Source organism: Strongylocentrotus purpuratus, unplaced genomic scaffold (genome assembly GCF_000002235.5).
Source record: "Strongylocentrotus purpuratus isolate Spur 01 unplaced genomic scaffold, Spur_5.0 spur5_contig_867, whole genome shotgun sequence".
In the NCBI taxonomy this organism is placed as follows: Eukaryota; Metazoa; Echinodermata; class Echinoidea; order Camarodonta; family Strongylocentrotidae; genus Strongylocentrotus; species Strongylocentrotus purpuratus.
In genome coordinates, this window is record NW_022145576.1 from 2,095,190 (window position 1) to 2,111,415 (window position 16,226).

General features: G+C 37.9%; 1 protein-coding gene across 1 annotated transcript; it reads left to right on the top strand.

Moving 5' to 3' along the window:
• Nucleotides 1-7,711: 7,711 nt before the first annotated feature.
• On the top strand, nucleotides 7,712-14,781 carry LOC105438557. The gene is made up of 5 exons (XM_030974999.1): nucleotides 7,712-7,751; nucleotides 8,297-8,391; nucleotides 9,165-9,268; nucleotides 10,414-10,542; nucleotides 12,592-14,781. Exon 5 carries the CDS (start codon nucleotides 13,831-13,833, stop codon nucleotides 14,779-14,781), a length of 951 nt encoding a protein of 316 aa, XP_030830859.1. The 5' UTR covers nucleotides 7,712-7,751; nucleotides 8,297-8,391; nucleotides 9,165-9,268; nucleotides 10,414-10,542; nucleotides 12,592-13,830.
• Nucleotides 14,782-16,226: the final 1,445 nt, after the last annotated feature.

Here is a 16,226-nt window from a genome sequence, read left to right on the forward strand (position 1 = left end):
TACATATATTTGTGAAGATAAAATGGTACGATTGGCTGATAAATCAATATATTCTATTACTGCTATTTTGAACACCAGCTATGTATTTATATATTTATGGTAATGTTAGATCATATAGGATAGACAATTATTTTCATTGCAAAATCTGTTAAGATTCAGGATTCTTACACATAATATTTAGAAAGAAGTATTTATTATTAACATTTCAGTATAACCAATTTGATCCACAAGATTTTGTGACTGCAGTTTTTACATATGTTTATGAAGATATTAAAATGATAAGATTGGCTGATAAATCAATACCTTCTCTTACTGCTATTGTGAACACCAGCTATGTATGTATATTATATTTATGTAAATATTTATGATAATGTTATATCATATAGGATAGACAATTATTTTTATTGCAAAATCTGTTAAGATTTAGTATTCTTACACATAATATGTAGAAAGAAGTATTTATTATTAACATTTCAGTATAACCAATCTGATCCAAGATTTTGTGACTGCAGTTTTTACATATATTTATGAAGATAAAAGGACAAGATTGGCTGATAAATCAATACCTTCTCTTATTGCTATTGTGAACACCAGATATGTATGTATATTTATGTAAATATTAATTTTATATCATATAGGGTAGACAATTATTTTCATATCTATGCATGTAGCAATCTTACGTACAACTTGCTTTGCAATGATGTGTAACTGTCAAATATATCAGTTGTTTTAAGATTAGGTAATCCGATTTGTATTTACAATCTGCTAAATTATCTAAAGTGCATGGCAACTATGTAATGTAACATGAACAATTGCATTGTACGTTGAAGACTATTTGACGATTAAAGATAATGCGATTTATCACATGTTTGTATGTAAATTGTCTTACAGAAAAAAAAAGTGTTTCTCGAAATATGACTTGATTTGCTGTCAATGTTGAAAATGTCAGATCACAAGAGTTAGCAAAAAGTTGGATGAAAAATAAGGAGAGGGTATGACATTATATGATTGAAAAGAGAGAGAATGGACGAAAAACAATTATTTTGGACCTCCGGCCATCCTCAAAAAAAGGATCATTAAAAAAAAAAAACGGCCGCTCACAGATAAGCAGGGGGAGGGGGTCATAAAAATATTTTTAAAAAAACCCAAACAATTATAACGAAAATATAAATAGATATGCCATTGCAGGTCTTATTGTTGGGAGGACAATATCCTTCAGGGTTTTGCAAAACATGACAAAAATTGGGGGAAATGTAATTTTCCCCATTTTGGGGGCCGCGTCCCCCTTCCCCCAACTGACAAAAATGGTGGGGTGACATTGCATGGTATGATGTCCCTACCTTAAGAAAGAAAACAAAAACGTGTCAGCCATCCCCCCCCCCCCCCGATTGACGCCAATATCTGAATTAGCTATAGGAAACAACAAATAAACTGCAAATAACGATTTAAATGAGAAAAGTAGGCCTAATTAATGTGTGTGTCTTTTTATGTTATTAAAGTTTCTAAGCATTTACCCGAAGAAAACGGTTAAATAAAAGTTTATCGAGATAAACATGAACGTGAAACTATTCGCCCCTTCGTAAAGGCCGCATTTACGTTGCAATATGCGCACGGGCAGGGCACCGAGTGGCATTACGAACTGGCGAATGTGTACATTCGTCACTTCGTAATATACATGCTTATGTGTATTGTGCGCGCAACCGTGGCTATACGTTGGACATTACGAACTGACGAATGATTTATTCGCCGCTTCGTAATGTCAGCGCTTCAGTACATAATACGCGCAAACGTATAAAACGCGTGGTATTACGAACCGGCGAATGTTGTTTACACATGGACAGCAGGCTCGCTAGTTTAGTTTGCTATAATATTTGTAAATCACTTAAAAGAGCAACTTTTACACTCCTCACCTTTTAAATATTTTTGGATTAGGAGTAACGTAACCCCTTTTATTTGGCGATGTAGTAAGTGCAATTTTCTTCAAACGCGATTATCTCCGAATGATGTTTGCGCACTAAATATTAACATTCGCCGGTTCGTAATGTCCGCGACGAAATGTTCGTTTACATTTGATATTCATTATTTGATATATGTGTGGCATGATTAATTGTGTTAGGGATGTTATTTGGATCTGCAAAGTCCTACCGGTAATTAATACCCAAATCCCAATTGTTTTATTCAAACATCACATAAGCAACTTTGGCACAAGTTGATTTTTGCACTCTCGCAATCAATGCCTCCTGTTCATCTAACCATAAACACATACCGCACAAAATGATACTAAATGATTCGGGATAAAACACTCTTTCATAAGATGTATACTTATTTACAGTTCATATATGATTTTTAAAATAATTAGCAATTTTCTAGGTGTAAACTTTTTTTTTGACTCACACTGTATACACAAGGTTTTATGTTATCCCAGGGGTCTCAGTCATGTAGAAATGCTGTAAGCATGCATGACCACCGGTTTTCTGGACACGTACCTCCTAAACGAGGATTTCTTCTCAAGCCAAAATACACACCCTTAACAGCTTTTTCACAAAAGTTTACTCATAAACAAGTATTGCAAAATTGTAACCCCTTCGAGTGAGCAATTTGAAGTGCGATAGGGATGGATTACCATATAAGTTGTTGACAATCATGTGAAATAAATCAAACTGCACTTTTTATGTGAAATTCACATTATAAAAATGTATTTCAATAACAGCAATAACATCAACCTCTACACTTCCAAATGGGTTTAATGCACAGCCATCAGCCCATCACAAGTCTTTTCTTGCAAAAAAAGAAGTACATTTCAAATTTGGTCTATACATGTATGTAGTGTATACAAAAAGTACACAATATACAATGAACAGCTACTATTCTACTATTCAAAACAAAATATAAATGTATAGCAAGTCGGAGTCGGGGTCTAGAAAAATAGCCCGAAACGCGTTACTCAGGATTTTGAAACAGTACTCTTTTCTTGAAAATGGACGTTTTTAAACCCCTTAACGCGGCACCGCGCAGACCCCATGACTTTTACAAGCCGATTGCCTGTCTGATTATCAAGACATTTATGATTGGAAATCTAATTTTCAAAATACGTTATCCTAACGTTTTTTATAATACTACAGTCTATTTGGGAAAATGAGTATGGTAAAACCCGTCACTCATAGATTATTACTTTTTTGAGGCACTTCTTGATCACTTTGAAGCCCAATATTTTTAGGGCATCAATTTCACATCATATCACAGACATTGCTAACGCTTAGGGCCATGCATCTCAGATTTAACATTGTTAAACGATGCCTTTAAAGGTAATACAAAGTTTTTGTATGGGGTCATGAATTTGGTTCAAATGAACATATTGGAAGCATATGCGACCCTACAATATGCAGTCATCGTTGTCGCGGTTGAAATCGAGTCTAAAGTTGTGAAATTGTAAATAATAAACTCTTTATGTTTTATAGCTCCCTCTCAAGGTCAAGATATTAATTAAGCTATAAAACAATGTTTCTTGACTAAAATAGACCGATTAGCTATTCCTGTTTAGAAATTATATATTACATTACATATTCTGAGATTTTCATGGAGAAGTGTTTTAGGGGCTAAATTTTCCAAGGGGCATCCAAATACATCAAAATTGTAAAGAATCCCTATTCTACGGAGCCCGGGAAGGGACATGGTAAAAATATTTTTATCTCGTTAAAACGAGATAGTTATCTCGTTTTAATGAGATAGTATCTCGTTAAAACGACATAGTATCTCGTTTTAATGAGATAGTATCTCGTTAAAACGACATAGTATCTCGTTAAAACGAGATAGTTATCTCGTTTTAATGAGATAGTATCTCGTTAAAACGACATAGTATCTCGTTTTAATGAGATAGTTATCTCGTTTTAATGAGATAGTATCTCGTATAAGTCCATTGCATACTGGAACCGGGTGGTCCCTGTATTAAGCCTATGGGAGTGAGAGAATTCAGTAGTCCACGGGTTAACAACATAATACCCGCGAGGCTAGACTAGACTGCGCGCGCTGGCGCTAGCGCGCTCGCTGCTTAATGCAGTAATAGCGTATATAGCCAGGCGGCCATGCCATGCCAGGCCTTGTACGTATGTACTACTAAGTTACGTCTACGGTAGATCGACTGAATTCAACCAGAAGTTGCCGGTTGCAATCGCGAGGATTGAAGGTTAGTTCACTTCTTTTACTTATTTATGGCCGGGTCATTCAATGTAAAAGTGAACAAACAGCTAATTTAACCGATTTGCTCTTTTTCGCGATCAGTTCTAGATCTGTGTAACGTTAATTTTAAGACTGCTCAATTAGCAGACTGCAGTCCCCATCGGAAGCGCCCTGTTCTGGGGCCCGACGCTTCAGGCTCTCCGCGGTCTGGGTCTGGGACCCTGGCCTTGGGCTTGGCCTGCTGGGAAGGCTGTGGTCATTTTGCAAGCTAGAGACAAAGTAAATTAGATCTAGACGTTACTTTTTTACGTGCTCGCATTGCAGTAGAAGTGTGGAATTTTCGTATGTATAGATCTAGACTAGTCTAGATATACGAGGAAAAAGCAAGCAAATGTCAGAATTGTAAAAAAAAAAAAAACCTCATATTCCACGGCTATTGATGTCTAGTGTGTAGAGTCTAGATCTAGATTCAACTATGCAATATGCAATACACCGCAACTTAGTCTTAGTATAGATCTAGATCTATTTCAGCGGCGCGGCGGATCCAGGATTTTTCAAAAGGGAGGGCCGAAGTTGGACCGAAATATCAGCCTCTATTTGGCGTTGACGTTGACGGTTGGATCCGCTGAGATTGCATATCTGGCTTCTCTAAATGCCTCTGAGCTCTGTCATTTTGTCAAAAGAATGCCCCCAGAAAGATGGTTATTCCTGTCTAGGCCGAAGTATGCTCAGCCTCAGGGCCTCATCAGGCACCAGAAAAATTCGCTGACCAGCGAAAAAAGTGGAAAAAATGATCCTTAGCTTTTTCAAGTGTCTGTTTAGATCTAGTCTAGATCTACCCAAAATATTCCTTGACAAGCAAACAAAAAGGAGAAGGGGAGGGCCATGGCCGATTCCCCCCCCCCCCCCCCTTGATTCCGCCACAGTATAGATTCTATGACTATGTTGTTCAAATTATTTGCTAGGTACCAGTTTACTAGTAGGTTTATTGTCACCCTTAGTCCTTACACTTCTAGCCATGTAATAACATTAACAGTAACTGGGATTTTGTCAAAATGTTTACATTTACGTATCTAGAGGCTAATAAAAAAACATCAGTGCAACACTGTTGAGTATGTTGAAGCACTAAAAATAGAGGATTTATTTATTTAATAAATTTACTGTCTTCATATTAACTTTCATTGCTAACATGTTGAGCTATTTGATAAAATTATTTTTTTATTTTTTTTTTCTCAGTAAATTTACAATATTTTAATGTTTAATGTTGCTGAAATAGTTACTTGACAAATGCAAAGTAAGATTAATAAACAAAAACCAGTGTGCATGAAAAGTTTATTTAACCAGTTCTTTGGGGGGAAAAACACTGTTGCCTGTGCGTTTTAGATAGGTATACACCATGGGGCTAACGTAGTGAGCCCCATGCCTGCAGGGGTGGTTTATTGTACTAGTAACTACGAGTGTAGAAAATCAATAAGTTTTGAAATATTATAAATAAGGACTAGACCTAGACTGCATGCATGGCTGGAATACTCCCCCAGGGAGTGGAGAATGTGCATACATTGTGTGCGGGCAATCCTGATTGAATCCGATGACCGGGGACGGGGTAATAATAATCTGTAAACTGCTTAGATACATTATTAATGTCTTACTCTTAAGCACTATAAAAAAGCGGATTATTATTATTATTGATTGTGTTTTCAATATTTTAATTTTGTATTCATTGTATTTCTTCAGTAACTTAATGCCTGGCTAAAACATCGACAAACTTAAACTAATGTCATACATAAGTGTTAATACATGTGTAGGATCTACATCTATATAAGTTAGTTGGGAGTAGACTCTAGACCCTATATCATACATGTATGTATATGGTCCATCCATGCATGGACCACATACTCATCTCCCATCTTCCAAAAAAGAATAGCTAATGATTTTGGTAACAAAAAAATTGCCTCACTAATCATCACTGCTTCTTTGTTTTCTGTCTTCAGCGTGTTCTTCGGCAACACTGAGGCAGCATTTGAGAAGAAATATCCCTCAGGCTCAGCTCACCAATTGAAGGACAACCCATAGGAAAGTGAAAAGTATGCCGCAGACCTGCCGCAGACCTGCCGCAGACCTGCTGCAGATCTGCCGCAGACCTGCCGCAGACTTTTAGTCTGCGGCAAAGAGTATGCCGAAGTATGCGGCAGAAAGAAATTTTGCTGCAGACTTGCCGCATACCAGTATGCCACAGGAACAGTCTGCGGCAGGATGAAATTTTGCTGCAAACTTGCCGCATACTAGTATGCCACAGGAACAGTCTGCGGCAGATCTGCGGCAGATCTGCGGCAGGATGAAATTTTGCTGCAGACTTGCCGCATACTAGTATGCCACAGGAACAGTCTGCGGCAGATCTGCGGCAGGATGAAACTTTGCTCCAGACTTGCCGCATACTAGTATGCCACAGGAACAGTCTGCGGCAGATCAGCGGCAGGATGAAACTTTGCTCCAGACTTGCCGCATACTAGTATGCCACAGGAACAGTCTGCGGCAGATCTGCGGCAGGGCGAAACTTTGCTCCAGACTTGCCGCATACCAGTACGCCACAGGAACAGTCTGCGGCAGGTCTGCCACAGGAAATCCCATTAAAGTCTAATAGGGCCAATTGAAACCAATCATCTCATGCATATTCATTATTACTTTACACGTGTGACAGAAAAATACATTTATCATGATTTGTTAAGCAAATTAAGACAATGCACATCATTTTTGTGACTTCTATTTTCCTTTTGCCATTATTAACCAATAGATTATTTTGTCTGATCATGTTACAATTACATTCACGTTTAAGCAATAGATATATTGATTACTAACCAAGAAACTATGATTACTAACCAAGAAACAATATACATATTTAGTATATATATGTGTACGAGCCTGTGTCACTTTAAATGTTACTCTTGAATACACTTCAAATGATCAATGTGATGAAGTTAATACAATTGAGAATAGAATATACCTAATTGGTAATATATATATATATTGGTATTACCTAATTGGTAATATCGATATTGCCAATATCGATTATGAAGTATCAATCAGTTTATCACTGGTTCTTCTACATGCATACTTTATTGCCACGTACTGGATATGAAAGAGTATGCGGCAGGTCTGCAGCAGGTCTGCAGCAGGTCTATATGAGATATGAATATTCATGACGAAGAGAATATATACTGAAAGAGTATGCGGCAAGTCTGCAGCAAGTCTGCGGCAGACCTGCCGCAGACTCTTCATCATACTGAAAGAGTATGCGGCAAGTCTGCGGCAGACCTGCCGCAGACTCTTCATCATACTGAAAGAGTATGCGGCAGGTCTGCAGCAAGTCTGCGGCAGACCTGCCGCAGACTCTTCATCATACTGAAAGAGTATGCGGCAAGTCTGCGGCAAGTCTGCGGCAAAACTAATTTGCATGTGAAAAAGATGACTGTCTGCGGCAGGTCTGCTGCAGATCTGCGGCAAGTCTGCCGCAGGAGTATGCGGCAGGCTCATTTCTTTCCTATGGGAAGGACAAGGGTTCTATCCAGAGTTTCCAAGTAAGATAATTCCTCTTATAATCCTATTCAGTGTAAGTGTTAAAAAAAGAAACTGAATTGAAATAAGAAATTAAATTAGATAGAAGAATAGGCAGCAAGATGAGGGGTAATGGAATGTAAGTTCTAGGAAAAAGTTTTGAAAACACTTGTAACGATTTCTGGATCTGGATGTATACGATGCTGGACCAGTTGGTATATGATTGCAGCAGATGAGAGAGGGTGCAAAGAATAGATAGTTGAATCGTAGGTGGCTCTTCTCAATCTTAGACTTGAACACCTTTGATGATGGACAGACTATTGATTACTTATTAGAGTACAGACTCAGTAATTTTGAATCCAAAGGACCTGTAGATGGTACGTACTGAACTGATAGACTCTTAGAGCTGTAGCGTACCTTTAGGATAGACCTAAACAATCCAATTTTCTGGGCATTAGTTGGCACATAACCTTATTCTTGAAACTTATGACCTAATTCTTGTGCAGCCCTGATATGGGTATTAATTGCACAGGTCACTTACTGACTTTTTCTTAAATTCTCTTTTTAGGCACAATTTTTGTAGGGTGTTTTCTGCAGCTGTGACCCATGCATACACACCCTAGCCTCCAGCACAGCATTGACCACCCAGCTAATCTCATTCAGGTATGACTTTCTGGGATTGATTTGAAGCTCAATGAACAGAAGGCTCAAGATTAGCTATTGTCACCTTCATCAGGGGTGGGTTCATTAGGATCAGGGGTGGGGGCTAAATGGAAAAGGGAACAGATTTATCAATTTTTTTGGTCAAAATGCATGATCACATGTAACCAAACTTGGCAGGAATCATTCAAAATTCTACCCATGGATGTACAATTTTTAATCATGCATGTAACTCAATAAATGTCTTAGGATTGTTCTAAAGATAAAAGAAAGGGGCTAAAGTGTGGTTCGATTCACCTCTCATTCCATGTGTATACCTTCACCATGTACAAAGTCTATGGCACTAGACTATGGAAATGGTAAGCTGTCACTGGCAATTCAATGCCAATGATGAAATAAATGGCAGTGCTTGGAGTGGTGACATTAACCATAATGCGATTGAAGTAAATAATGAAATGTTTCATGTATTTAAAAAAAAAAATGCATTTTCAGATTGTAACCGATATATGTATGACTATAGGAATCATCCATGAGGATAGGAGCTCAATGTAACTTAATTCAAACTCTCTGCAAGTGAGAATCAGCAACAGGTAAATTATTCACAAGTTGCATATTATAGTAAGTTCATACATGTACCTCTTCAAAAAACAGAAAGACTAAACATTTTATTATATTTCAAGAAATGTAGGTAATTGTTAGTCACTACCTAAGCCCCCCCCCCCCAAAAAAAAAATGCATCATTAGTCGTCACTGTTCCCTCCTTTTTTCATTTTCAGCATTTTCCTTGGCAACATTGAGGCAGCATTTGAGAAGAATTAACCTTCAACTCACCAACCTGCTCTTAGGCATTTTCTTCAAGGATGCTATCCACAGATGCCAAGTAAGTGGAACAGATATACGAGGTGTGTCAGAAAAGTTCCAGGACTGATATCACAAAAGAAATATATACCCAAATTACAGACTTTGAGTTTTCCCTTTCGAAGCAATCCCACTGGAGTCTTACACAATGTCCCATCTTTCTCTGCCATGCCTCCATGCACTCCTGAATGATTTTTCTTGGATCCTCTGCAGCTTTTTCCGTCCTCATGGCCATGTTTACATCTTCCACATTTGTAACTCTTTGTGCGACCAACCATGAAACCCCTGTGTGCCCCATTATTTTAGGGAGTGACAATTTTGCCGCATTCTGCCAGACACTCCTAATTCAAAGGGCTGTAACTTTTTCTGCAATCGTTATGAAGAAAAATTGTGTCCAGCAAAGTTGTCTAGTTTTGTATTGGCTTTCCAGTCATATATATTTCTCCCAGAGAAACAAGAATTTGGTCATGCAATTTCAAGCATATTATTTGGTTCCAGAACTGAAACATTCAATATAACATTACTACAGTGTTTAGATACCTATACAAGTGGAGAATAAAACTTGTTCATGACAGTTCCCAGAGTAGCCCAATGGACTCGTGTTGGGTAACAGTTTTTTGTTTGTTTTGTTTTGTTGTCGTTGTCGTTGTTCTTTTTTTTTTTTGGGGGGGGGGTTATTTGAATTAAATGTGTTATTATTGTAGAGATAGGTAATGCAAGGTTGTGCAAATGGTAATGTGGCCCCAATGAGGTCCCATATCCTTAGCAGCTCCACAGGGAGCATGTGAATTCATCTGTAAGCTCAGGTGAGCATTAATCCCCTTATTTTTCCCAGTGCACATGTGCACACTTGAATTGTTTCCTTGGAAACATGGAATGCACATGGCAACTATTACAGTTACAGTCCTCTTCTTCTTCTTCCTTTTTTTTTAAATGAGACTTTTCCTTCTTTTGAGATGCCCCTCAAAACTCATGATGCATCTTACCAAATTCTCTTTCCATTCTATCTTTGGAAGATGTATAAGCATTCTTTCTTTATTAGTTAGATGTTTGAAGATTTGTGAGAAGGATAAATTAAGACTTGGACATTATGTTTCTTCATTGATTGTAAACTTCCTGATTTTTGCATGTAATATTTATAAATCTTATTTTTTAATTCCCCTGCAGATAGCTACAGATTGTGTTAAGGATATGGACTCCGAAAACATGGCGAAAGGTGGACAGAAATCCTTAATAGATTTCCTGAAGGAACGACAAGTGGAGGAAGCTTTGCTCAGAGCCATGGAGAAAGATAAGGTAGCTCTTTGTGTATACATACTGTTCATATCTCCTTTTTTAAAAGAATCAAAAGTATTGGAAAAGGCACATTATTATGTGACAGAAATGATGTAAGAAACTGGTAATGCCTTTATAATACTCCAGTGCTGCAAACAGATTTCATGTGTGCAGGCTAATGTCTGTTTGTTTCTTTCAAAAGTAATACCAAAGCCAAAAGAAAGTGCTCTGCATATAAATGTGCTTACTGTCATATGTTGAAGTGTAGAGATAAACATTTAGCTATGGAGATTTGTCACAAGAAAGTCAAGCATCCTATTTCTTTTGGTGATTGCAGTATTATACCTCTGCATATTCCATTGTTATGGGTAGAAAGATATGTGACCGTTTGGTATAAATTTTAGAAGTTTTTAAAAGCAAAGTGAGATCAGGTGAGCCTAGTGGTTGCTCAACCCCCTTGTTTGGTGAAATTAGCAAAAAAGGGTACTTCCAAGGGGGCATCTCGAAAATAGTACCATAGGTTTATGTACATCGAGCACTTTGTCAAGTACTTTAGGTAGGGTTGATGTTGCTACATTCTTCTTTAAGTAGATGGATGAAAATTCTCTAATTCAACAAAGATTTTACAGGGCAAATTGGAAAACAAAACTTGAAAATTAATGATAAAACTACACCCAAAATCTCACAGAACAAAAAACCTAAGTGGTATCGACAATTTATAGCTATAAGGTGAGGTAAGGGACTCCATTGTAGTAATTCATTTTGATGAGAATTTTATTGATAGCCAATGCTTACATGTGATGCTGGTCCAATATGTAAAAGTCAATGTCATAGATCACTCAACTTTGGTGAAGGATGTCTGTTTTCCAGATATTTACAAAAATCAAGATATTTTGCTGATTCCAAGAAATGTACCAGTCTTTATGTGTTGTAAGTAATGTAATGTAAGTTTACATACAGACAGGCAAATATTTAGGCTTAACCCTAAAGAGGCCGAGTTATTTAGGCTATCTCACAGCAGGGGGGGGGGGGGGGGGGTCGACTGCGCAATCGCCACAAAAATCGGCGTGCACACGATGCTTGTGACATAATCTACAAAATTGTATATTTAATTTTTCTGAATTTATTGAATTTTATTTTATATTAATTAATTATGCTAATTTATGCATGGAATCAGACATTTTGCTCTAAATCACTTAAAGGTCCAAAAGTGCTAATTTTGGTCTAAACACTCTACGTAGTATTTTTAGCAAATGAACTTGAAAAAAATTCCCGTATCAATCTGAATTTCTTGTGTATTTTATTGTCTTTAAAATTTCTTATGTATTTCTTTGTTTTTTTATTGTTTTTTTCGACAAAATTTGTCGGTGACACTTTTGCGATCATAAACAACATAGAATTAATTAATTTTAATCAATAGAAGTAAAAATATTCATACATCTATGAATTTTCTCTGAAAACACAATTTGTATTGAAAATGTACATGAAATCACGTTTTTTTAGCAGTTTTTGGTCCGACGTGCAAGTGCCAAATGTTGTGTAACTTCGGAACCGCGCGCCCAGGCATTGCAAATTTGGTGTCAAAAGATGCGCGAGGTTTGAAAGAAAAAAGTCCTGAAACTTCGCGGTAGAATTTGTTTGCGTTGCAGACATATCGCACGAAACGTCCCCCGGCCCTGTTAGGGTTAAAGAACAGATAAAAACAGCAGTGGTTCAATGGGCAAATAATTTATTCAGTTCACCCATGATCTTATGTATGTAGGTCAAAGGTCATAGCTCATCAAATATGCAAAATAGCTAATTATATATGCAAAAATGTGGTTTCCATTCGATAACGTAAGTAATGTTGTTGAGTATATAAGTCAAAGGTCAAAGGTCACAGCTCATTAAATTGCAATAATTGCTAGTTATGTAAATTTGTACCAGGCTAGAGGATGCTACGCTTTGCGTTGCCCTTGTTAAAGAGTAATTTGGGGTTTATTGAAGTATGGTTACCATGTGTAATATAGAAGAGCATTCGCTTCTAATCTCCCATCTGAAAGATGTTTTTTTTTTTTAATTCCTTCTCAGATTGACTGCCATGCCTTGCTTGAAATGGATGATGAATGCTTGAAGGACTACCTCCCTGCCTTCGGTGATAGACTCGCTGCAAGGGCATTCTGCAGGTGTCAAACTAAAGACGAAAACCATCGTCAAGCCTTCTGGAAAGGCTGAGAACAAGACTTTCAAGAAAAAAAAAGTCAGTTGATGACAATCCCCCCTCAAAAAAACGTAACAATGCACACAAAGATACACAAAAATTAGAAGTAGGGTGGATGGATTTTGACTATGCAACAAAGGAATTAAAGCAAGTGAGGAGTCAAGGCGGAGGAGGGACAAGAGAAATAAGAGCAAACAAGAGCGAAGGACTAGACAACCTTCTTGCAACTGCAAAAGGGCTATTTTTCCCTGATGGTAAATCCAAAAGGGGTAAAATTGAAGACTACGAAGTGGACATTCAAGATTTTAGAGGATGTGAGATGGGGAATTCCACTGTAGGCGAACTGTATGAAAATGCGAAATCACGTGTTTTGAGACTATACCTGTGCACCAAAACAAAAAATAGAGACCAACCATCGACAGAAACCTCTTCAGACAATCAAAGTGAAAACCAGCCAGAAGAAGAAAGTGATTCAAGTGACTGTTATGTTGTCCAGTTTGGGAGAAAAAGTGATGAAGGCACACAATCTCAGCTAGATGAAACATTACCATTAAACCTTGAATATGTTGGAGGTTGCATGATAGATGATGATTGTGAATTACCACCAATACATTTGGGATTCTCGGACTTTGAAGGTCAATCTGTAAACCCACAACGATCCACTAATATTAGTGCCGAAATTCAACCTCCAAACCAAGCACAAGCCACTGACAATGGTGCTCACACTCAACCAAGAAACCAAACACTAGCTACTGACAATCGTGCTCAAACTCAACCAGGAAACCTACAACAATCCACTGACAATCGTGCTCAAGCTCAACCAGGAAACCTACAACAAGCCACTGACAATCGTGCTCAAACTCAACCAGGAAACCTACATCAAGCCACTGACAATCGTGCTCAAACTCAACCAGGAAACCTACATCAAGCTACTGAAAATGGCGATCACACTCAACCAAGAAGCCAACAACAAGCTGATGCTCAAATTCAACGTGCAAACCCTGCCATAAGCTGCCATAGATTATGATCTTCAGTTAGATGATGCGGGAATTCCTTCAGATACAAAAGCTCTGCAAATCCGTTTACATCGAAGCAATATCCAAGCTGAAATGATTGCACTTTTCAAGACGCCTGAGATCCTTAGTATCCAGTTGAAGGTAACTTTTGTAGAGGAGTTAGGAGTGGATGCCAGAGGAGTATCTAGAGAAGCATATAGTGCATTTTGGAACTCCTTTTTTAATACATCTGCAGATGGCGAGGATTACAGGGTGCCTTCATTGAACCCTGAATACGGTTTGGAGGAATGGCTGTCCATAGGGAGGATTTTGTCAAAGGGATACTCTGACCATAACATTTTCCCTGTGCAATTGGCCCCAGCCTTTCTAATAGCCGTCATGTTTGGAGAGGAGACAGTGTCAACTGAGGACTTACTTGAAACATTCCTCCTGTTTCTTAGTCCACTTGAAAGAGCTACAGTGAAGCAGGCTCTACAAGGAGATGTTCTGTCAGATGACGAGCAAGACATATTTGAAGACATTCTAGACCGTGAGGGATGTCACTCTATCCCTAAAGGGGAAAATGTCCGGCCCACAATCTACCAACTGGCCCACAAAGTTATCATACAGAAGAGTATGTATGCACTGGAGGGCATGAGAAAGGTGGTCAGAGATGCCCTACACTCAGCTTTTCCAGATGTTAACTCTATCAAGATAATGTATGGCTCTCTAAAACCTACTCCTAAGAAAGTCTGTGATTTACTTGCCGCAAATCCTCAAACAAGGGAGGAGGCCCAGTCGCTTAGATTTTTGCAGCAATACATCCGAGCCCAAAACGAAGAAGGTCTAGGCACATTGTTGAGATTTTTGACAGCTTCGCCTGTAATGACTGCCATACAGATTTCTGTACAATTCACAAATACCACTGGATTAGCTCGAAGGCCAGTGGCTCACACATGCGGACCAATGCTTGAGCTGCCAACAAGTTATACTTCATATAGAGATTTCAGATCAGAGTGGCAAGCGGTACTTTCAAGTGGCTACCTCGCCATGGACATTGCATGATTTTTTTTTTGTGTTTGAGGCTGTTCACACCGCAATGAGATAGCGCGGTCTATCGTAGCACCCCCTTTTTTCTAGCGCGTGCTAGACCGCGCTATCTCTCGTGGACCACCCCCAAGAGGTGCTCCAGTGGCACGCCGTTTTGGCTCGCCGTGGCTCGCTGTTGGGCGGACCGAAAAGACGTTGTACCTTCCACACCGCAGAGATAGCGCGGTCTAGCGCGCGCTATCTCTGCCGGTGTGAACAGCCTCTTTGTTGTTTTTGGTTTGTCTCGCGCATACTTCAAAGTTAGGAAAATTGGTGTTAACCTGTATTTTCGAAGAGATGTTTTTAAGTGTTTAAATAGATCTTCAACATGTATTGTCAATCGATATGACACAAACTTTGGAGGAAATGATCCTTAAAATGTCAATACCAAATTTCTTTCATGATTTAAAATATAAATATGAAGTATGGTATTTCATAAAGAAAATTCATAGCTTTCATTTGACTCCAATATCTAACTTTAGTTTATTGGCAGCGGAATGTTAAACATTTGATTGTCTTGCTTTAAAACTCGTCCAGATGTCTGCATGAAGTACGAATAGTTTCAAATTATTCTGTAGCAGGTCCCTAACGTCCCTGTCATAATAATGGCCTACCATCAATGCACAGTACACGTTGCATGGTGTGACATGCATTACATGTAATAGCAAGTTCACCTTTACTTGCACTTTTTTTCCCTTCTCTAATGATTATTTTAGTTTTCTTAATTCTTTTTAAATTCCTTGTTATAGATTCTTTTAAATGCTGTGACATCGCTCAATGGCAGTGAATACGGTTTTTAGAACAGGAATTTTTTAATCAAAATTCATGACGATTTTTACAATGCATTATATGGTTGCTAATAACATTGCCTAGGTTTTGTCAGTTATTCCTCCAGCTTAGTGAAGTTTAATTTAACCCATAGAGATACAGAGCTTTCTTCAGGTCTGAATTAATCAGCTTTCACTCCTCAAATTGGCAACAATTATTATCTTTTTCCTCTCATAGTCTGAAAAAAAAATTAAAATGGATATAACATTAATCAAAATGAATAATAATTGCAAAATTTAATGTAAAATTGCCAATTTTCACATGTAAATAGTGATTACATATTTTCATTGCATTGCCAATTGAGTTTAATGATTAGTTAAAGTTAAACTGCTCGTCAGCATGCCCTTATGATAACTCTTTATATGCACCCATAATTCTTATGTTGGTACTCCTGTTTCCAGATATGAATATATTTGTTATATTACAGGTTACTTTGGAGGAATGGGCTAGAGTGGAATAACCGTAACCCTGAAATTCTGGGAAAAAATAATTTCCTGAAATCATCCATTTTGTTCACGGTCAAGAACAAAGTAGCAAGTTTTGAGTTTGCCCTTGTAGTTTGTTATATATGGTTTAGAGTGGCAGTGCGCCCT